Here is a 21,839-nt window from a genome sequence, read left to right on the forward strand (position 1 = left end):
CGCTCTGCGCCTGCCCTGCTTTTGCCCTGGGGACTTGGGATGTGCTGGACGGGGCGCATGCAGGTGGGGGGGGCGGGGGTGTCACAGGTGCTCTTGAGACATGGGAGCATCTTGGTGCATTGGAGGGACCCTGCCTGGGTGGCCTGCTGCGTCCTCCCTTGAAATACAAGGTGTGCCCAGGTGTTCCCAGGGCCAAGAGGCACATGAGCCCAGTGAGCACGTGCGGGCTTTGTCTTGCCTTCCTTGGCCACGAGCGAGCCCTTGCCTGCTTCTCTGGCTCTCCCGGCGCCTCTGTCGTTTTCCCACTTGGCTGCAAAGCCCCTCTTTCTGTGACGGGAAATAGTCATGCCAGGTGACCCTGATGGGCAGCTTCAGACTCGGGTAGGGTGGAGGTGGGGGTGGGTGGGGGTGGACTCGGGAGCCTTGGCCCATTCAAGGTCACATCATAGCTCAGGGCACCCGCTGTGGCCAAGAATTTACCAGAATCGCTGAATTCCCAGGAGAGGCTGGAAATGTGGATTTTTTTCTTCCTTGACATATGCTTGTCTTTTGGGCGGCTCTAGCAGAGCACCCCAGTCTGGGTGGGTTAGGAACAACAGACATTTATTCCCCACATTCTTGGAGCTGGCACGTTGGCAGTCAGGGCCCCAGCCCGGCAGGTTGCAGATGGCCAATTTCTCATTGTCTCCTCCCGTGGCAGTAAGGGCTCCAGAGAGTTCTCCGGGCTTCCTTTGCTAAGAACTCCAATCCCATTCTGATGCCACCACCCCGAGTTAGGATTTCTCTGCCCTCTGCTCTGAGTGTTTCTCCCCGTGTCTGCACCTCCTCCACAGGCTCACCCTGACCCCCTGACCCCTCTGCCGCCCCCTCCTCTCTAGCTCTTCCATGGCTAGCAAGCACAGTCCTGCTGGGAAGAGAGGGAGAGGAGCGAGTACCCAGACGCTCCTGGAACGTCTGGTCCTGGTGCTGTTAATTCTCACGGTGGCGCAGCGATGGTGAGGCGGGCACTCACCATCGCGTGCCTAGTGAGTGGATGCAGATGGCTCTGAGACCGCGTCACACGTGGGGTGGGGCCTCTTTTGTCCTCTAACAGCACCTGACCCCACTTCTGGAAGCTGGACGCTCCCGGGCGCTGCCTCTGCTCACAGCAGGTGACCCTGCAGGCCCTGGAGGTCTGCCTGGGCGGACCCTGCCCCAGGACCCAGGGGACAGGGGCGTACCTGCTGCCAGGCAGCTTCTAAACACCTCCTGGGATTCTATGCTAGGTGGTTTTGCTGAATGTGTGTTCGGTAACTAGGGGTCAACTTGTCCTTCCTGTCTTTCTCCCAGACTCCTCCAAGCTGCAGACAGCTCAGGCTGGGCTCTCAGGGAACCTCAGGCTTTCCAGAGCCGGCTCAGTGCCAGGAGCTCTGGGCCATGACTCAGTCTCCCTTACCTGCCCTGCAGCTCCAGATGCTGGGTAGACCAGGTGGCCAAATCTTTCTCTGCTTCTCTCAGGCCTGAACTCTGTTTACAAGGGGCCACTGGCCCGGGATAGGGACAGCCTTGGCTGGCTGTGGCAGAGCTGGTACTTGAAGGCACCTTGTCTATGTTCTTTTCACGCATGAGAAACTGGGGCTCAGCTGGGGAAGTCGCTCTCTGAGGCTGGGCTGCTGGCCTTGGCATCTTGATAACTCTCCCCCCAGATGAGCACCTGCTCCTGGCGGGAACAGTGAGCGCTTTTGGACTCCCTTCAGTGAAGAAAGCTCTGAGTTCACTATGCAGGGGGTCTGGAGCCATCCAGACCCCCTGCAGACGGGGACCAACATGGGCCCTTCCAGCCCAGAGATCCCCACCCACCTCCCCAGGTGGCTGACCCAGAAGGTGTGACTCAAAGCTAATTTCAGCTCCCAGACCCAAACTGGGGCTGCCGCCTTTCCCCAGGCTTGGTGGTCCTGCAGCCCCGCACTGAGACAGCCAGTGCCCCACATAGGCCAGCGGGGTCCTGGCCCCGCTTTAGATACCTCCCCGGCGCTGCTCCCCCGGGACTGAGGACGCTGGCCAAGGTTCCCGTGCTGTCCCAGCACCTGGCCAGCCTCTGGGGCAGAGGCAGGGCCCCCAGTGCCTCAGGGCAAGGTGAGGGCACACTGGGAGCACCCCACTGGTGATCCAAGAGCTAACTGCCCAGACAGCATTGTGTGTGGTTACACACCCGAGGGCTGTGGGTGGCGGTCCGATCTTTGGCTTCTCGGCTGCTACTCTCGGGAGAGTTTTTGTGGGGCAGCTTGGAGAGGCTGAGCTGCTTTACTGGGCGGTCCCGGAAGCCCCCGGGCTCTTTCATATGGTTTCACGGGTGTTTTCTTGCCTGGAGAGTCTTTGGTTTTGCAGCTGTTCTAAAGTGCTCTTGGAACCCAATCAGCGTGCAGTATCTGTGGGGGATGGGCACCGGGACACCCATGCATCCTGGAAGATGCTCACGTCCCTCTCCTAAAGTGGCATTGTTTCTGCGTGTCCCATCTGTGCGTCCTGTCCAAAAGCTTCCTGGAAGATGCATGCCAGGAAAAACCTCTGCAGTGATTTCAACAGGGTTTTTGCACCCAAATAAACTCCACCTTTATTCCATTTTCCATGCCCTTTTTGAAGCCCTCTCATCTCTTGGTTACTTGTGATACCTAAGCCTATTTTGTAAATTTGTACAAAAGTCATTAGTAAGCTATGTTTAAGGAATAATGATTTTAAAAAATTCTTTTTAAAAAAGATTCATTTTTTATTTATTTGAAAGGCAGAGTTACAGAGAGAGGTGGAGACAGAGAGAGAGCGCGCGCGCGAGAGGTCTTCCATCTGCTGGTTTACTCCCCAAATGGCCACAATGGCTGGAGCTGGGTCTATCCAAAGCCAGAAGCCAGGAGCTTCTTCCAGGTCTTCCATGTGGGTGCAGGGGCCTAAGCATTTAGGCCATCCTCTGCTGCTTTCCCAGGTGCATTAGCAGGGAGCTAGATGGGAAGTGGAGCAGCCAGGACTTGAACTGGTACCAGTGTGGGATGTCGGTGCTGCAGGCAGTGGGTGAACCTGTGTGCCCCAGTGCTGGCTCAGATGCACTTTTTCTCAGTATCTTCCATCCATGGTCAGCTGGGCCTGCGGATGTGGAGTCTGGATAGAGTGGGTGGACTGTACTGGCTCTCCGCTCCCCCAGGGAAGTGCTGTGCTGTAAAGGAGAAGCCAGGACGGGTCAAGAGCCTTGAAAGCAGAGGGGGCGCTGTCTTGCCCCCGCCAACATCAGACTCCTGGGGCCCGGTGAGGCCCAGTGACAGCCAAGAGTTGCCTGCAGCGTGAGTGGGGTGGGCAGGCTGCTCCTCCTGACAGCTCAGTGACTATGTTCTAGAACCTTCCTGTGGGCTTCATCTTCCATCCACAGTGCATCTCTGTGAAATACTCCGTGGAGCACCTAGAGCCTGCTTTGGGGTTAGGAAAGGGAGCAGGTCTCCCGGCACTATGGGTCTCTACGGCGAAGTCAGCCATAGGAAACTCTGGATGATGGTTTTCTTAGGAAATGAGAGACTCATTTTCATTCCTTGGAAACACCTGTTGAAGGCAGGAGCCTTAGGAGCTGCCTGTGGCCAGTCTTGGGAAATCGCTACTGCTCAGGGCTCCCATCTCAGGGAGGGCCAGGGCGGAAACCTGCCCCCAGGCGTCGCTCTCATCCAGCCAGGCTTTGGGGCCAGACCGAGGTGGCGGGTTGGCAGGTCTGGAGCCGGGATGCTGGGGTTGCTCCTGTAGGGGGTTGGTGTTGGGCTGTGCAGGATGGTGTGGGCACAAGAAGGGGGTGTGGTGCTGTAGGTCAGTAGGGCAGCTCAGGCCCTGGGGCAGCGGGGCAGCAGGGAGGTGGGGACGGCAGCCCGTGGTGCACAGGTGGGCTGAGGCTGGCCTGGAAGGACCGGATCAGCCTGCTCACTCACACCAGGCAGGCCCCTGGACCGGCATCTGGCTGCCTCCATCAGGGGGTGAGGCGGCTGCTAACTCAGGCCAGGACGCTGTCCAGGGGGACAGAGCCCGTGAGCTGGCAACCAGTCCATCTTCTCCTTTAATTAGCAAGGGACCAAGTAGCCCTTGTTTTAAGCAAGGGCTCAGGCTAGCCTGCCTGGTGGGGCCCTCATTCTTCCATTGCTAGCCATGGAGTCTTTTTTTTTTTTTTTTTTGAAAGGCAAAGTGGACAGTGAGAGAGAGAGAGAGAGAGAGAGAGAGAAAGGTCTTCCTTTACCTTTGGTTCACAGCCCCCCCCACCCCCCCACCCCCCGCCAATGGCCGCTGTGGCTGGTGTTCTGTGGCATGCGCATTGGGCTGATCTGAAGCCAGGAGCCAGGTGCTTCCTCCTGGTCTCCCATGCGGGTGCAAGGCCCAAGCACCTGGGCCATCCTCCACTGCCTTCCCCGGGCCATAGCAGAGAGCTGGCCTGGAAGAGGGGCAACCGGGACAGAATCCGGCTCCTCGACCGGGACTAGAACCCAGTGTGCCGGCACCGCAGGCGGAGGATTAGCCTGTTGAGCCGCGGCGCCGGCCGCCATGGAGTCTTTATTTTATTTTATTTTTTTACAATATATTTATTTGAAAAGGAGTTAGAGAGACACACAGAGAGATCTTCCATTGCTAGTTCACTCCCCAAATGGCCCTGAACTCTATCCACATCTCCCACGTGGGTGGCAGGGGCCCAAACACTTGGGCCATTCTCTGCTGCCTTCCCAAGGTCATATTAGCAGGGAGCTGCACTGGAAGTGGAGCAGCCGGGATTCGAACCAGCGCGCCGACGTGGGATGCTGACTTTGCAGGATAGCAGCTTAACCCACTGCGCCACAATACCGGCCTGCAGCTGCGACTTCTGGAGCTAGTCACAGAAACCCCCTGCACCTCTAGCCCGTCTGTAGGATGGGGTCACAGATGACATAGGACTGAGTTCACAAGGTGGGGAGTGGGGGGGCAGCACGTGCAGGAGCATCCAAGCCCCTGAAGCCATCCCCCATTGCCCTGGGCTTCACTGCTCCTGAAATGCACCCTTGGGCAGTGTAGGGGCTCCTTCCTGCCCCTTGTAATGAGTTCAAGTTTGAGGTCATTGCTTTCTGGGACTTCATGGGGGGTGATGTGTACCTTGGGCGGGTCAGAGAGGGACCACCCCGGATGGAAATTGCATTCTTGAGTGTGTAGTGGAACACAGCAAGCCGGACCTTCCTCCTCCTCCTCCTCTCTTCCTTGCTGGGAGGGTTTGCATAACAATAAAGATTGTTCGGAGAGAAAGCCATTGCAACGCGGAGAGTTTTCCTGTGCTGCCTTAATGGGCAGCCTCCGGTCCGCAATTCATTAATGCAGAGGAGGTTATTAACGGCCAGGGGGGCACTTGGGCTTGTTCCGGGGAAGTGCTGGCCCTGGGCCTGCGGGCGGGCGCGGCCCCGGGCGGAGGCTGAAGGAGGAGGCGGACGGGAGGCGGCGGCGCGCTCCCTGGCGCACTTAGCAGGGCTGCCTGTGACCTGTGATTCGCAGAGCTGGGTGTGAGGTGGAAAATAATTACAGCTGCCGGAGGAGGGCTCTCATAAGTCACCGCACACTAGTGCAGCTCGCGCAGAGGGAGGGAGCCGCGCCACTCTCCTGCCTGGGCACCGCAGCCTGCTCCGAGGCGACCTGCCCCACAGCGGCGTGGGCAGCCGAGGCCTCAGCTCCTGGTGCCGGCAGGCCTGAGGCAAGGGATCAGCAGGGGGACACCGTGGGATGGAGTCTAAGCCCCTCTCATCTCCCCTCCCCCTCGCCTCCCGTCTCGGGTCGGGGGAGGGGTGGGCAGAGGGGCTGCAGCCAGAATCCTGGCCGCACCTCCCTGGCTGTAGGGGGAGGCAGTGGGCGGTGCCAGGAGGGGCCCAGCCGGTCCTGACTGAGGGCAAGGCTCCTTAGTTAACTTACCCTGACCTTGAACTTCCAGGCTCACAAGCAAAGGGCTACAGCTGACCAATAGACTTTCTTTTGCACACTAAGGCTGGACTCACGGCCAGGGTGGCCTCTTCCTTCTGAGCCACCTAAGACCATCTGTCCCCACCCTCAACCCCTGTTCCTCTTCAGCTGCTTCTCCTTTGTGTTGTGATTAAAATCACAGCTATATTTTTAACAATATATTAATGAACTTATATCAAAGGAGGAGTGAGAGGATACACACACACACACACAATCTTCCATCTACTGGTTCACTCCCCAGATGGCCACAATGGCCAGAGCTGGGCTGATCCAAAGCCAGGAGCCAGGAGCTTTTTCTCTGTCTCCCACGTGGGTGGCAGGGGCCCAAGCACTTGGGCCATTTTCTGATGCTTTCCCAGGGAGCCGGATGGGAAGTGGAACAGCCGGGACTTGAACTGGTGTCCCAGTATGGGATGCCGGCATCAATCAGCACAGGTGGAGGTTTAATCCTCCATGCCACAAGCCGGCCCTAAAATCACATCAATTTTGAAAAACAATTTTTCTACTGTTTTCACTGTGAAATAGAATATTCTTTAGAAAAATAAATAGAAGCTAGAGCTAGACTGGGGGCTCCAGTGTTGCTACCTTGCTTGCGCCCTAGCATGCTGTGGGTGGGATTTAGGCTGTAATTTGGGTTGGTTGTAGGTCTCTCGCCATAGCCCACAGGCTTGAGCAGCTCACCTGTAAATAATGCCAGCGAGTCTCTCCCTTCCCCATGTTCGTCTTTGTTTCTTCTTCTTGTCTGACTGTGCCAGCTAGACCTCCACTGGGCAGACGTGGTCATGACCAGTGTCCCAGCCGTGTGGGGTTTCTTTGAGGTGTAATTCACACACCATATGATGAACCAGGGATTGCATCCAGGTTTCCCACAGAGATGGCAGGGGCCCAAGCACGTGGGCCACCTTCCGCTGCTTTCCCAGGTGCGTTAGCAGGGAGCTGGACTGGAAGCGGAGCAGTTGTGAGCGGGTGCTTAGCTATGGGATGCCGGTTTTACAAGCAGCTTAACCTGCTGCACCGCAGGCCGCCAGCTCCCTGGCCTTATTCTTGATCCCACAAGCAAATTCTCAGGGTTTTATGGTCTGATTGGCCGCCTTACATTGTCCTTAAGCTGCCCTTTATCAAGTAAAGGTATTTTGTTCTAGTTTTCTGAGTTCTATTTATTACTTTAGAGAATCCTGAGGGCAAAGGGATACTGAGTTTCATCAGCAATCCTGCAGGTGTGGAGATGACGTGTGATTCTTCTTTCTCAATATACTAATGGTGAATGATCCTGATTGGCTTTTAATGTGAAACCAAGTGCACATTGCTGGAATAAACCCAAATATGATGAGATGTGTTATCTTTTTCATACGTGGCTGGATTTGGTTTGCCAACATTTTCTACCGTCATTAAGAGATTGTGAGCCAATTTTTAATTAATTTTAATTAATTAATTAATTTTAATTAATTAATTAATTAATTAATTTTAATTAATTAATTAGAAAGGCAGAGTCAAAGAGAAGGAAGGACAGAGAGAGAGATCTTCCATCTGCTGGGTCACTCCCCAGATGGCCACAACATCACAACACCCCGGGCCAGGCCAAGCTGAGGCCAGGAGGTGGAAACTCCATCCGGGTCTCCCACATGGGTGGTGGGCATCCAAACCCTTGGGCCGTCCTCTGCTGCTCTCCCAGGCACATTGGCAGGGAGCTGGAATGGAAGTGGAGCAGCTGGGACTCAAACTAGCGCTCACGTGGGATGCCGGCATCCTAGTAGGAAGCCTCATTCACTGTGCCCAGTGCCAGCCCCTGGCCCGTGATTTTATTTAGTTCTTTACTGCCTCTATTCCAGGTTTGTTTTGTTTAACCAGGGTTGGCCCCAAACAGTGCAGCTGACCCTCCTTGTCTGCGGGTCCCACACCTGCAGATTCCACCACCTGTGGGCGGAGGCTAACTCGGAAATAGTTGCACCTGAACTGCCCAACCCAGCTGTGCCCTGGTCATTAGTCCCCAAACAATGCAGTGTAACTGGTGCTTACGGAGTGTGGGCTCTCACACCTAATCTGGGATGACTTACAGTATAAGAGGGAGGGTGTGTGCAGGTGCCATGCACGTACTACACCGTTCTGTACAGGGGACTTGAATGCTGCGGATTTGGGTATCTGTCGGGGTCCTCTCATGGATACTGAGGACAACTGTAGAATAAAGAGCGATGCTTTAGTACTGCGTGAGGGTGGGCCCAGCTGGGCAACCCGGCTCTGCGTTTGCTTGGGGCAGTGTGATGGACGCTGAGCCTGGCACATACAAAACACTCATGTGTCTGGTGCCTTGGAAGGGAGGCGGGGGCTGACATGGGGGTGGGGCCAGATGATGGTTGAGTCCCCGGATGCCAGGCCTTCTTAAGGCTTGCTCACACCCAGGGTGGGCGTGGAGTCACTGCTAATGCTGCATTCTGGCCCCAGGGCCAGCCCTGATGTGGGTGGAGCAGATGTTCGGGCATGAGTGTCTGGGGCTGTATGTTTCACTGGGTGCTCTCTTTGAAGGCTAAGTGCCACAGGTGACATGGGGTGGGGCATTTGGCCTTGAACTTGCTTTACTTTGCAATACTGACTCTGGAGATGTCAAGGGTCCTCTAAGGCATCTCTGAGTCGCTTCCAGATCCTTCTCTGCCCCTAGTGCACAGTCTGGGGCAGAGTGAGATGCAATGAAGTTTGGATCAGGAAGGTTGAGCCACTCTGGGCTGGGAGTAGGACTTCCCGCAGAGACTCCAAGGGCTCTGGCCTGGCCCTGACCCGCTGTGAAACGAAGATCACAGTGGCTACACCTGGGGTGCTGATGGTTCGGAGGGGTGTATCCGCGCCGGCACACCACGTGTCCCGTTAAGTGCTGGCATTCCACATGAGGATCAGAGGAGTCCCCCAACCCCAATACCCAGCAAGTATTAGGCAGATAGGGTGGAGAGCCTGGCACTTGGGATTTGCAAGGAATCTCCTTGATGGGTATGTTACCACGGCCTCTCCAGTGGGGGACAGTGAGGCCCCTGGGAAGGGGTGGGACAGCCGGAAGTCACACAGCGAGTCTGTCAGAGGCAGGAGAAGTCAGGGACTGAGGTGTCCCCTCTTGCAGCCCCCCACCCCCCACCTCATATTGATCCTGTTCCTCTGACAGGCACCTGCTATCATCCTGTGGCTTGAAAAATGGCAACCCGCTTTCCAGAAGCTATTTCCTATGAGTGCAGATGGGTTTGCCCTTCCTGCTAACCCATGGGGCCCCAGCGTGCAGGGAGCTGCCCAGGAGGCTTCGGGCTGGTACCAGGGGCAGCAGGAGAAGCAGTGGCCTGGTGCTGCCTCTGAGAGGGAGGATGGTGTTGGCTGGCATCCAACTGGCCAGGATGTGCGTCCTGGCATCGCTCTGGCTGTGCTGCAAGTCCTGGAATCTGGAGGCTGTAGCATGATTTTTTTTAAAAAAAGATTTTATTTATTTATCTTGAGAGGTAGAGTTACAGACTGAGAGGGAGAGACACAAAGGTCTTCCGTCCACTGGGTCACTCCCCAGATGGCTGCAATGGCCGGAGCTATGCAGAGCCGAAGCCAGGAGCCAGGAGCTTCTTCTGGGTCTTCCACACAGGTGCAGGGGGCCAAGGACTTGAGCCATCTTCTACTGCTTTCCCAGGCCGTAGCAGAGAGCTGGATTGGAAGTGGAGCAGCTGGGACTTCAACCAGAGCCCATATGGGATGCCGGTACTGCAGGTGGAGGATTAACCTACTGTGCCACAGCGCTGGCCCCTTGTGGCATGATTTGTTCAGCCTCATTGAGGGATCCAGGCAGAAATGAAGGGCCGGCGCTGTGATGTAGTGGGTTAACGCCCTGGCCTGACGAGCCGGCATCCCATATGGGCACCAGTTCGAGACCCAGCTGCTCCACTTCCAATCCAGCTCTCTGCTGTGGCCTGGGAGGGCAGTGGAAGATGGCCAAGTCCTTGGGCCCCTGCACTCACATGAGAGACCCAGAGGAAGCTCCTGGCTCCTGGCTTTGGATCCACACAGCTCTGGCCGTGGCGGCCAATTGGGGAGTGAACCATCGGATGGAAGACTTCTCTCTCTCTTTCTCTCTCTGCCTCTCCTCTCTGTGTAACTCTGACTTTCAAATAAATAAATCAATCTTAAAAAAAAAAAGGAATAAGACACCTGTGGCAGGGCTGGTCAGAGGAGCTAGCTGCCACGTGGTCCATGCGTGTTTGCAGAATAAATAAACCAGTGTGGAGAGAGTGAGGTGGAGTGACAGCAAGGGTGGGATTTAGGGTCAGCTCCACCAAGAGAACCTGCCTGTCCAAGGAACCGGGGATTTTGGCCTTAGCAAGATTGGGTAAATGTTCATGACCATGGATTGGCTTTCTGTGGGATGTGGGGAAACTTAGGGCCTGGAAGCTGGCATTTTCCTTTTTTTCAATATTTATTTAGTTATTGAAAGGCAGAGTGAGAAGGGAGAGAGAGAGGGAGAGAGAGAGAGGAGAGAGAAAGATCTTCCATCAACTTTGTCACTCCCCAAATGGCCGGGGCTGAAACCAGGAGCTGGAACGCCATCCAGGTCTCCCACGTGGGTGCAGGGGCTCACGCACGTGGGTCATCCTCCACTGCTTTTCCAGGTGCATTTGCAGGGAGCTGGATCAGAAACAGAGCACCAGGCACTTGGACTGCTGCTCTGATTAGGATGCTGGGGTGCACGCAGTGGCTTAACCCACTGTGCCACAGTGCCAGGCCTGGCTGACGGCACCCTCCCAGTCACCAAGTGTCCACCTTCTTTCTCTTCCTGTCTCCCTAAATATTCCCTGAATGTCTTCCCTGTTCCCAAGTGGGACAGTTTGGTTCTGTTGCCCAGCGGCCCAGGAGCTGGGGTGAGGCTCACAAAATTCTCTATTACTTAAAAAGCTCATGGACAAATGCACTGGAGATGTAAGTTGATTTTGGTGCCCCCAAATTGAAATCCATGCATACTTTTTTTTTAACTTTATGTCTTTTTCATCAGCCTCTTGAAGTCCGTGTGTGTCCGTGTGTGTGTGTGTGTGTGTATTTGGTTTCTCTTACTTGACTCAGAAGCCAAATGAAATGAACTCTGGTGTTTGTGGCAAAGGTCTTGGAAAGCCGTGGTGTTTTTATTTCCGGCTTCAGCCCGGGGGGAGTTGGACTCTCACTGGGGAAATGGCACATGGGGTGGGCGCTGGCGTGGGTGCACGTAGCCTTACAAGGAAAATGCGTTGCTGGCAGCGACGAGACAGAATGAACTTCATCTTTCCTGTCGGTCTCTGTAGTGGATCAATGCAGCTGCCTGGGAGATCAACTCTTTCAGGCTATATGTATTGCATTAAGTATTTATGCTCAAGCCAAGCCTTGGGAGCATGATGTCATAGCGGGACAGAGGCCGATTGGATCAATTCAGCAGAATTTGCTGTGACTTCATGGAGATCTAATTGTGCATTTGAATCTAGCGTCCAGCCGGCAGTGTGCTCTGCAAACGGGACCAGTCTCCCGCTGTGCTCACGGACCAAGTGGCTCCTCCACCCATGTCGGGCATGGCAGACGTCCGGGGCCACACAGGGAGAGTCATGGTGTCTGTCGGTGGCGGGGTGTCTGAAGGCTGGAGTGTTGGTTGGACGCCCGTGGGAAGGGGCTCACGGACCTCCCCTCGGTTCCCAGGACAGGAAGCGGGGTGGAGTGCCTCTGGTTTGTGCTCTGCTGTGTGTTTGCTATTAAGCCCTGCAGTGCGGGCGGAGGCCTTGGCTGCCTCGGGGTGGACGGCTCAGTCTAGAATCCTCAGTGGGACTCTGATCTGGAGGGGAGCCTCCGCCCCCCTCCCCTGAGGGAGACAGCCAATCGCAAATCAGCAGATGGATAACCTTTATAGGAGAGTAATGCCCAGCCCGTTTATTTTTATTTTATTTTTTCTTTATTTTCTTTCTTTCTTTATTTTTGACAGGCAGAGTGGACAGTGAGAGAGAGAGACAGGGAGAAAGGTCTTCCTTTTTGCCGTTGGTTCACCCTCCAATGGCCGCTGCGGCTGGCACGCTGCGGCTGGCGCACCGCGCTGATCCGAAGCCCGGAGACAGGTGCTCCTCCTGGTCTCCCATGTGGGTGCAGGGCCCAAGCACTTGGGCCATCCTCCACTGCACTCCTGGGCCACAGCAGAGAGCTGGCCTGGAAGAGGGGCAACCGGGACAGAATCCGGCACCCCGACCAGGACTAGAACCCGGTGTACCGGCGCCGCAAGGTGGAGGATTAGCCTAATTGAGCTGCGGCGCCGGCCTCCCAGCCAGTTTAGAAAAAGCAGGAAATACAACACAACATAAGCTTAAAACCCAAATCCAGAATCCACCATTACAAATATTTTGGTCTTGATACATCTTTTCATTCTATTTTTAAGTATTATTAATGTATATTATTAATATATATCTCCAATAAATTCAATAGTATTCTATTGTATGAATAAAAGATTTCATTAGAAGTTAACGTTATAAGTATTTTCTACTTATGAATAAACATTCTATTTTATGAGTAAAAGATTTCATTAAAATTTAAACTTCTAAGTATTTTCTATTTGTAAACCATTTATATATGTATTTTTAAGGGTATTTCAAAAAGGTCATGGAAAATGGAATTCGAAGACAAATTTGGGGCAAGTGCTGGGGCCCATGGGTTAAACCACTGCCTGGAACACGTGCATCCCTTATCCAAGTACTTGGAATCTAGTTCCGCCTCTGCTCCCAGTCCAGCTCCCTGCTAATGCGCCTGGGAGGCAGGAGAGGATGGCCCAAGTACTTGGGTTCCTGCCACCCATGTGGGAGACCCAGATGGAGCTCCTGGCTCCTGCTCCTGGCTTTGGCCTGGCCCAGCCCTTGCTGTTGTGGGCATCTGGGGAGTGAGCCAGCAGATGGAAGGTCTCTTTCTCTTTCTCTCTCTGTCTCTCTCTCACTCTCTCCCTTCTTTCTCTGTCATTCTGCCTTCCAAATAAGTAAGTCTGTCTTTTTAAAAAGAATACGTTTATTTGGGTGCAAAAATGCCTTGAAAGCCATACATCATTTTTTATTATATGCATTTCACGTCCTTTTTAGAACACCCATAGTAGGCATGGATTTGAAAATTTTTTGCATCTAAATAAACTTATCTTTTTTTTTTTCCCTTACCTGAGAGGCAGAGTTACAGACAGAGAGAGGGAGAGACAGAGAGAATGGTCTCCCATCCGCTGATTCACTCCCCAAATGGCTGCAACAGCCAGAGCTGTGCCAATCTGAAGCCAGGAGCCAGGAGCCTCCTCCAGGTCTCCCATGCGGGTGCAGGGGCCCAAGCACTTGGGCCATTGTCCATTGCTTTCCCAGGCCATAGCAGGGAGCTGGATCAGAAGAGGAGCAGCCAGGACACAAACCAGTGCCGGCCCCTAAGTTTATCTTTTAATTCCATTTTCCATGGACTTTTTGAAATATTCTTGTAGATACATTTATGATCTCAAGTTGGTATGATATGTGGGTGTACACATACATATACACATGTATGCCTTCTGTGTATACAGTTGACACTTTGTAACAGAGGGCTTTACACTTGATCTTAGATAAAAGGCCGAGAAGTGATAACAGAGGGCTTCTTATCCGTGGGTTTAATCAACCACAGATTGAAAATACTTGGAAAAGAAATTGGCTCTGTGCAGAACAGCTGCTGACTTGTTTGTCTTATTTCCTAAGCAATGCAGTATAGCAACTATTTATAGAGCATTTACACTATATGATAAGTAATCAAGAGACGATTTATAGTATGTGGAAGGAGAGGCCAGGGGTGGGGCACAGAGGGTTAAGCCACCGCTTGTGACACTGGCATCCCATAGCATACTTCTGGTTTGAATCCCAGCTCCTTGGCTTCTGATCCAGCTTCCTGCTAATGCAATGGAGGATGGCCCAAGTATTTGGGCCCCTGCACCCAAGTACTGACCCTCACCCCCCTGCATCACGTGGGAAGCCCAGGATGGAGTTCCAGGCTCCTGGCTTTGGGCTGGTCCAGACCTGGCTATAGCAGCTATCTGGGGAGTTCAATTCTCTCTCTCTTTCTCTCTCTCTCTCTGTTTCTCTCTCCACACTCCGTTGCTCTGCCTTTCCAATCGATCAATCAATCATTGACATCTAAGGGAGGATGTGCATGGATTATTGCAAACACTATCCCTTTCATAGAAGACACGTGACCATCCACAGAGTTTTCTTCTTGGAGGAACCGGGTCCCTCCCAGACCCCAAGGGACCACTGTGCACACGGGTGTTATAAACGGAAGGGTGTGTATTATCTCGTCTACTCAGGCTGCGTAACAAAGCACCATTAACCCACGGGCTCATCAGCAGTGGAAATGTATTTCTTTCAGGATTGGAGGCAGAGAAGGACAAGCTGAGAGCTGGATTGGAAGTGGTGAATCCGAGGCTCGACCTGGCACCCATATGGGATGCTGGTGCTGCAGGTGGCAACTTAACCTGCTACACCACAGCGCCGGCCCCTACTTAATGATGTTTTTTATTTTATGATCATGCAAAGGTGCATCCATAAACCATTCTATTTTTTCACTTTCAATAGAGCATTCAATAAATTGCATGCAATATTCTCATGTTCTTAATAAAGATTCATTTTATTGCCAGCGTCAAGGCTCACTAGGCTAATCCTCTGCCTTGCGGCGCCGGCACACTGGGTTCTAGTCCCGGTCGGGGCGCCGGATTCTGTCCCGGTTGCCCCTCTTCCAGGCCAGCTCTCTGCTGTGGCCCAGGAGTGCAGTGGAGGATGGCCCAAGTGCTTGGGCCCTGTACCCCATGGGAGACCAGGTGAAGCACCTGGTTCCTGCCATTGGATCAGTGCGGTGCACCGGCCGCAGCGTGCCGGCTGCGGCGGCCATTGGAGGGTGAACCAACGGCAAAAGGAAGACCTTTCTCTCTGTCTCTCTCTCTCTCTATCTACTCTGCCTGTCAAAAAAAGAAAAAAAAAAGATTCATTTTATTTATTTATGTGAAAGGCAGAGTGACAGAGAGGGACAGACAGAAAGAGAGATATCAAGAGATCTATCACCTACTGTTTCTTTCCCAAAATGGCCAGAGCTGGGCTGGTTGGAAGCCAGGAGCCAGGAACTTCATCCAGGTCTCCCACATGGGTGCAGGGGCCCAAGGACTTGGGCCAGCTTCTGCTGCTTTCCCAGGCTGTAGCAGGGAGCTGGATCGGAAGCAGAGCAGCCAGGACTCAAATTGGCCCTCCTGTATGGGATACTGGCATTAGACACCGTGGTTTACGCCCCTGTGCCAAAATGCCGACCCCTGCATGAGGTGTTTAACACTGTGTTAAAGAAAAGGGGGGGGGGCTCTGTGTTTGATGGCTTCGCCCGAGTGGGAGTGTTCGCATATTTGAGGTAGGCTCTGCTCTGCGAGGGTGCTCGGTAAATGCAGTTGTGACTTGAGATACTTTCAATTTACGACGGGGCTACACTGGGAACGTGGCCGCCTGGTCAGCCTAGGAGTGCCCGTGGGCCTGTGGCTGGTCAGTGGTGGAGCTGGGAGTCACAGGCCCCGCCCACACGTCTTTAGGCTGTTCCCAGATTTCTGGCCCCAGAGCCATCCTATTGTCACTGTGTAGCAGGTTTTCAGGCAGGCCTCTTCTAAGTGTCTTTGTCACCTCTGCTATAGTCACCAGGGGAGCCAACTGTCTCTCTCTCTCTCTTTTTTTTTTTTAAAGATTTATGTATTTATTTGAAAGGCAGAGATACAGAGAGAAAGGCAGAGGCAGAGAGAGAGAGAGAAAAAGAGAGAGGTCTTCCATCCGCTTGTTCACTCCCTAGATGGCTGCAATGGCCAGAGCTCTACTGATCCAAAGCCAGGAGCCAGGAGCTTCTTCCAGAAGGCCTACTGCTTTCCCAGGCCATAGCAGAGAGCTGGATTGGAAGAGGGGCAGCCGAGACTAGAACCCGTGCCCATATGGGATGCTGGCACTGCAGGCGGCGGCTTTGCTGGCTACGCCACAGCGCCGGCTCCTGACTGTCACGGCCGGCTCAGCCTCTCTGTCACTCTGAGTCACAGGCTTGGTGTGGTGACCCCCAGGCCCTGCTGTGATGGCTTCAGGCCCTGCTGAGGGGCTGTGCTGTGTCTGCTTCTGTGCCCGAGGTTCCTGTGCACTTGGAGTTCTGGGGATCATTTTATACAACCTTGTCCCATGTGCCTGCCGCTCACAGCCACATTTCATTCTTGTGTGTGCTGCCTGGTAATTGCACCTGCAGGTGCTTGGGGAGGGTCTCGCGCTCACTTCCCAAGGGCGAAGGGCCTCGGTCTTCACGCGAGAACCATTCACCTTCCACCCGGGGAGTCACAGGAGACCAAGCGCCCGTCTGTTCTGAGTGCCTTTGCGCAGGCACTGCACAGAAGTCTCTGCTGATCTGCTGGCACCATGCGGTCCCTGGGACATCCAAGTTAGCTTCGTCAGGACCCTGTGTGTGGACATCATCTTTTGTCTTTGCCGGGGGTGAGGAAGGGGGGGTGTAGGATTTCCAGGGTGTCGGGCTGTGTGAGCACATCTGGGAAGGTGCCCGGCATCTGATGGGAGAAGGACTTTTTTATGCAGAACCCACTTCCGTCAAGGTGACCCATGACCCCAGGGGGTCACAGCTGTCAGGGCACACGGAACACATGCTTGGGCACAGTCACAGTCTCTACCATGTTCCCTGTTAAGTATCATCCCATCGGATCCGTCTCCTGTTCGCTTTTGGTCCTGCCTGCTACACGGACAGCCCCTGGGTGTTGTCTCTGCAGGAAGGGGCGTGGAGAAGACCCCCTGAGCACCACCTCCCGGGCCCTCCCTGTGGTCAGCACTCCCAGTGGGGGTGGGGAGGCATGGAGGTATTTGTGAATCTGCATTGGCTCCCTGTGATGGGTGCTGAACGGCTGACTGGCCTGGCAGTGCAGGTGCAGGTGCAGGTGGGGAGACTGCAGTTAAAGGCCCATGCGCCAAAGCGGCTTGCTGGCCACGCCCCTGCTGTGCCAATCCCACCCCAGTGGGCGTGCCGGGATTCAAGGCAGGTGTGAGGGATACTTCCTCTGTCCCAGGAAAGGTGAGTGGGCTGGGTTCAGGGCGTCAGCACCCATGGGAGGCTGGGTGTGGCTGGCGAGTGAGGGGTGGGCCCAGGGCTGGGGAGTCCTCAGTCTGCGAGAGCTGCAGAGGGGTCCCAGCAGCACCGGCTGGCTCTTAGCTTCCTGGGCCACTTTGGCCGGAGCTCCCTTTGGGCCCTTACGGCTTTTCTTTAGTTACTTTTCTCTTGATCATGATGAAGTCCACTTAACATAAATTTCACCTACTTAGTCCTTTTTAAGTGCACACTTTTCTTATTTTTTTTTATATTTATTTATTTACTTGAAAGGCAGAGTTACAGAGAAAGGGAGGGAGAGAGAGAAAGAAAAAGAGAGAGGAGAGAGAGAGAGAATCTTTCATTTGCTGCTTCACTCCCCAAATGGCCACATTGGCTGGAGCTGAGCAGATCTGAAGCCAGGAGCCAGGAGCTTCTTCTGGGTCTCCATACGGGTGCAGGGCCCAAGCACTTGGGCCATCTTCTACTGCTTTCCCAGGCACATTAGCAGGGAGCTGGATCAGAAGTAGAGCAGCCGGGACTTGAACCGGGGCCCATATGGGATGGTGGTACTGCAAGCAGAGGCTTGACTCGCTACACCACAGCACCAGCCCCTAAGGATACAGGTGACCCTCCATACCCCTGGGTTCTGCATCTGTAAATACAACCAACTGCTGCTGCTGTGGAGTATTTGGGAAAAAAGTTTCTGTGTGTACTTAACATGCATAGACTGTTCTCTTGCAGTTTTTCTGTGAAGCAATGCAGGGTAAAGAGTTTTTACAAAGCATTTACGTTGTAGCAGGTATTGTAAGTAATTCAGAGATGAAGAATGGTATATGGGAGGCGGAGGTGAGCATGGGGTCTGTGCAAACATGATGCTATTTCAGAGAACCTGACTGGAGCTTCCTGGAGTTTGGTGTCTAGAACCAGCCCCCCCGCCCCATCCAGGGGTGACTGCGTGCACATTGCTGGGAGTCATCTCCACACCTGTCCCAGTGTATAGAACAAATTCTTTTTGTTTGAAGATTTATTTGTTTATTTGAGAGGCAGAGTTACAGACAGAGAGAGGAAAAGACACAGAGAGTGGTCTTTCATCCGCTGGTTCACTCCCCAAATGGCTGCAATGGCCAGACTTGGGCCGATCCAAAGCCAGGAGCTGGGAGCTTCTTTCAGGTCTCCCATGTGGGTGCAGGGGCCCAAGGACTTGGGCCATCTTCTACTGCTTTCCCAGGCCACAACAGAGAGCTGGATTGGAAGTAGAGCAGCCGGGACTTGAACCGGCAGCCATATGGGATGCCAGTGCCACAGATGGAGACTTAGCCTACTACATCACAGTGCCAGCCCCCAAAGCTGAAATTCTATATCCATTAAACATCAACCCCCCAGACCCGGCTCAGCCCAGCCCCAACACTGTCATTCTCCCTTCTGCCTATATATACCTCACTTCTGTAGGCCCTGCTCGTGAGAGCCTTGGCAGCAAGCCCTTTGTGCCTGGCTTATGTCATGTGGTACCCTGTCCCCCAGGTGGAAGGGCCAGCACTCCTTCTTTAGGGCTGAATAGTATTCTATTGTGTGTAAAGCCGTTATGGTTTTTAGCCAGGTTCTCCCAGAATCCTTGGTTTCATCTACTCCTCAGTTTCCCTCTGTGTCTTGTGTTGGGGGGATGGGACCAGAGCTAAGCCTAGCGGTGTGTACGAACCCGTCTCTATCCTAGCCTTGATTCTATGAGTTAGCTCCTTCTTTCCAAGATTTTATTTATTTATTTGAAAGGTAGAGTGATGATGGAGGTGGGAGAAGAGACAAAGGAGAGAAAGAGAGAGAGAGAGGTCTTCCATCTGCTGGTTTACTCCCTAAATGGCCGTAACAGCTGGATCTGGGTCAGGCTGAAGGCAGGAGCCCGGAGCTCCATCTATCACATCTCCCACGCAAGTAGCAGGGGCCCAGGCATTTGAGCCATCTTCCACTGCCTTTCCAGATGCATTCGCAAGAAGCTGGATCAAAAGAAGAGTAGCCAGGACTCGAACCTGTGCTCCAATATGGGATGCCGGCATCGCAGGCGTCAGCTTAGCCCTGTGTACCACCACACTGGCTGCTAACTGCTTAACTTCTGAAGCTAGGTTTTGAGGGCCATGTCTGTCTTGGGGGATCCACTGCAGGTGGCCTGGCAGGTTTGGCTGTGGCTGCAAGGGAGGAGCTCTGTCCTCTCGGCATCTCGCACGTGGTCGGCTTCACGCTGCAGTCACTGGGCATTCCACCTGCCGCGCGATGCTTACAGTGGAGCGAGTCCCGGGCAGGGGCAAGCACCAGCCTTGGACACACAGGTGGCCTCCAGCTGCTCTCACACAGGGCTGAGCCTGATGCTGGTCTTCCGGATGGGCTTCTGTGCCAGGTGGCTTTGGTGTAGTCTTGGAGCTGTCTTGGATGCCACGAGCCTCATTTTCCCTTGCTCACGGCATTTCGAGCGGTGCTCGCAAAATCCCGTGCACGCCATTCTTGAAAGATGTGGGTGTGATCTCAGCGGTGGGAGACATGAGCTGCCTCCAGCTAGCCCCACACTGGCCCTTGAACCTTGCATACCTCCCTGCGGGGCGCCTCTGGAGGCCCCAGGGGGTGCCTTGGAAGTTTGGGTGGGTGTGTGGGATGATTTTGTAGGCTCTTCCTAACGATCCTATGAAGCAGGTTTCACTCTGTTTTATGGAAGTAAAAACCAAAGCTCAGAGAAGCCAAGATACTAGCCCCAGGCCACACAGCTGGTTGATGGCAGAGCAGGGCTGCCAGGTCCCTCGATGCTGTTCTGATCCTTTGGGCGGTCAGCTGGGCCCCTCGAGGTGTGCGTGTCTTGGGCGTCTGAGTGCTTGTCCTTTAGTGTCTGGAACCAGATGTGAGCCACCTGCGTGGGCTTCCGACAGAATGGACCGTGATGGGAGTGTGTTGTTTTCTCTCCTAACAGGGGGCCCACTGTGCTCCTGCTGCGTGCCAGACCCCATGGGGCTCTCCTTCCTCCCCACCTACGGCTGCCAGAGTAACCGCACTGCCAGTGTGGCCGCCCTGCGCATGAAGGCCCGGGAGCATTCGGAAGCTGTGCTACAGTCCGCCAACCTTCTGCCGACCACCAGCTGCAGCCCGGGCCCGGCGGCCAAGCCCGCGCCCCCCGACGGCGGCCAGGACAAGACCCCTCCCACCAAGGAACAGAGCGAGGGCGAGAAGAGCGTATGAGGGTGCAGAGTGCCCGACCCGGCGCGCCCTCCCCCTTGCCCCTGCTTCTCCCAGCCTCAGCCTCTGCGGAAACTTCTCCGGACATCAAGGAGTCGACACCCACTTGTCCCGGGGCCTCTGCGGCGACCGCGGCTCCCCTGGCGCCTGCAGAGTCGTGCCGGAGTTCCACCAGGGGGCGCTGTGTGGCCCTGGCTTCTTGGGTGACAGGTCCTGAGCTCACAGGGCGCTGAGACCCCGAGGTTCCCTTCCAGACCTGGAAGTTTTTGGAGGGGCCGGAATTGCTCATTCATCACCCTCCCTGTCCCCACCCACTGCCCTCCTGGGCTACCTTGTGAAGGTATTGTCAACCCCAAGAACCACAGCTTGGGGCATCAGCCTTGAGAAGTGGCCAGGGACTGGACTGTCCCAGCCAGTCACACCGCTGTGATTTTACCAGGCAGCTGGTAGACCTCCAACATGCAGCACCTGCTGGCTTCCATCAGGATCCTTTCTCTGCTGGAGAATTTTGGTTGTGGGCTTGGCTGGGGGCTGAGAAGATGTAGGGTGGGGAGGGTCTGCCCTAGGGACACAGGGTGGCCAGGGAGCCGGACTAGTAGACACACTGTCAGCTCCACGAACCGGGAGCTCCACTGCCACCCAGATGCTGTGGGCTTGGAGCGAGTGTGGCCTCCCACCGTGGCAGTGCCCAGCCGCCTCTCTCCTTGAGTGGACTTGCAGCTCGGTGCGAAGCTGGTCAGTTGGAAAACAGCTCCCAGAGCTGGACAGGAGAGCCGTGGGAAGGGACGCAGCCTCCTGGAAGTCGTCCGAAACAACCATGCATCTGGATGAACTCTGGATCCTCAGATCCCTGGCATGGGGAGAGGGTTCCCAGCAGAGCTGCTTTTTGACTTGGGAGAAAAAAAAAAAGTAGGAAAGAAGAGGAGCCGGGAACGGCGTCCATGCAGACACGATGCGTGGGGCAGATGGCTTCCTGTTGGACGAAGGGAGTTAGCAGCAAAGGGCCAAACCGCGTTGAGGTTTCTGCTGTGGTCTACGGTGGCTGTTTTCTGCTGCGTGGACGGAGACCCGAGCGTCAGTGTACAATCGCTTGAGCGCACCCCTTCCCTGGCAGAGGCTCCTGGGAACCTGACAGGTGCGTGGCCATCTGCAGTGACTTTTGCTGCTGGTGTGGGCGGCTGTGACGCTGAGGGTTTCCACTTCAGTTGCTGTCACTGACAGCTTCCTTTCAGGTCCCCTGCCCCCTTTGCAACCACCCCCTGCCCCTTCCCCCAGAGTGTACTGTGTCTGCCTCACCCCCCCCCCCCCCCAACCATGACTGCCCAGCGTTTTGGTAAAACCCAGCGTCTCCTTTAAGGCAGAGAGACCTGCTTCTTCCTCCTGCTGTATTTTGCTTGCCGACTCCCAAGACGGACCGATTTGCCAAAAAAGCGGCCAAGTGGCTTCCGTTTCCCGTGTAATCACGAATGTTCGGTTGCAATGCTGCGCGCGCCAGCCCTTCCGTACCCTAACTCTTCAATCTAATTGTTTGATTAAACTCGTATTTCCTCCAGAAAGGTACATAA

At 54.6% G+C, this 21,839-nt stretch overlaps 1 protein-coding gene across 1 annotated transcript in view; it reads left to right on the forward strand.

The window, feature by feature from the left end:
- DRGX (dorsal root ganglia homeobox) overlaps window positions 1-20,277 on the forward strand; it is a 30,790-nt gene extending 10,513 nt beyond the window's left edge. The window contains exon 6 of the mRNA XM_062215028.1: window positions 20,012-20,277. Coding sequence (XP_062071012.1) covers window positions 20,012-20,277 — 266 coding nt within the window. The remainder of the gene's footprint in view (window positions 1-20,011) is intronic.
- Window positions 20,278-21,839: the final 1,562 nt, after the last annotated feature.

This window comes from Lepus europaeus, chromosome 17 (genome assembly GCF_033115175.1).
Source record: "Lepus europaeus isolate LE1 chromosome 17, mLepTim1.pri, whole genome shotgun sequence".
In the NCBI taxonomy this organism is placed as follows: Eukaryota; Metazoa; Chordata; class Mammalia; order Lagomorpha; family Leporidae; genus Lepus; species Lepus europaeus.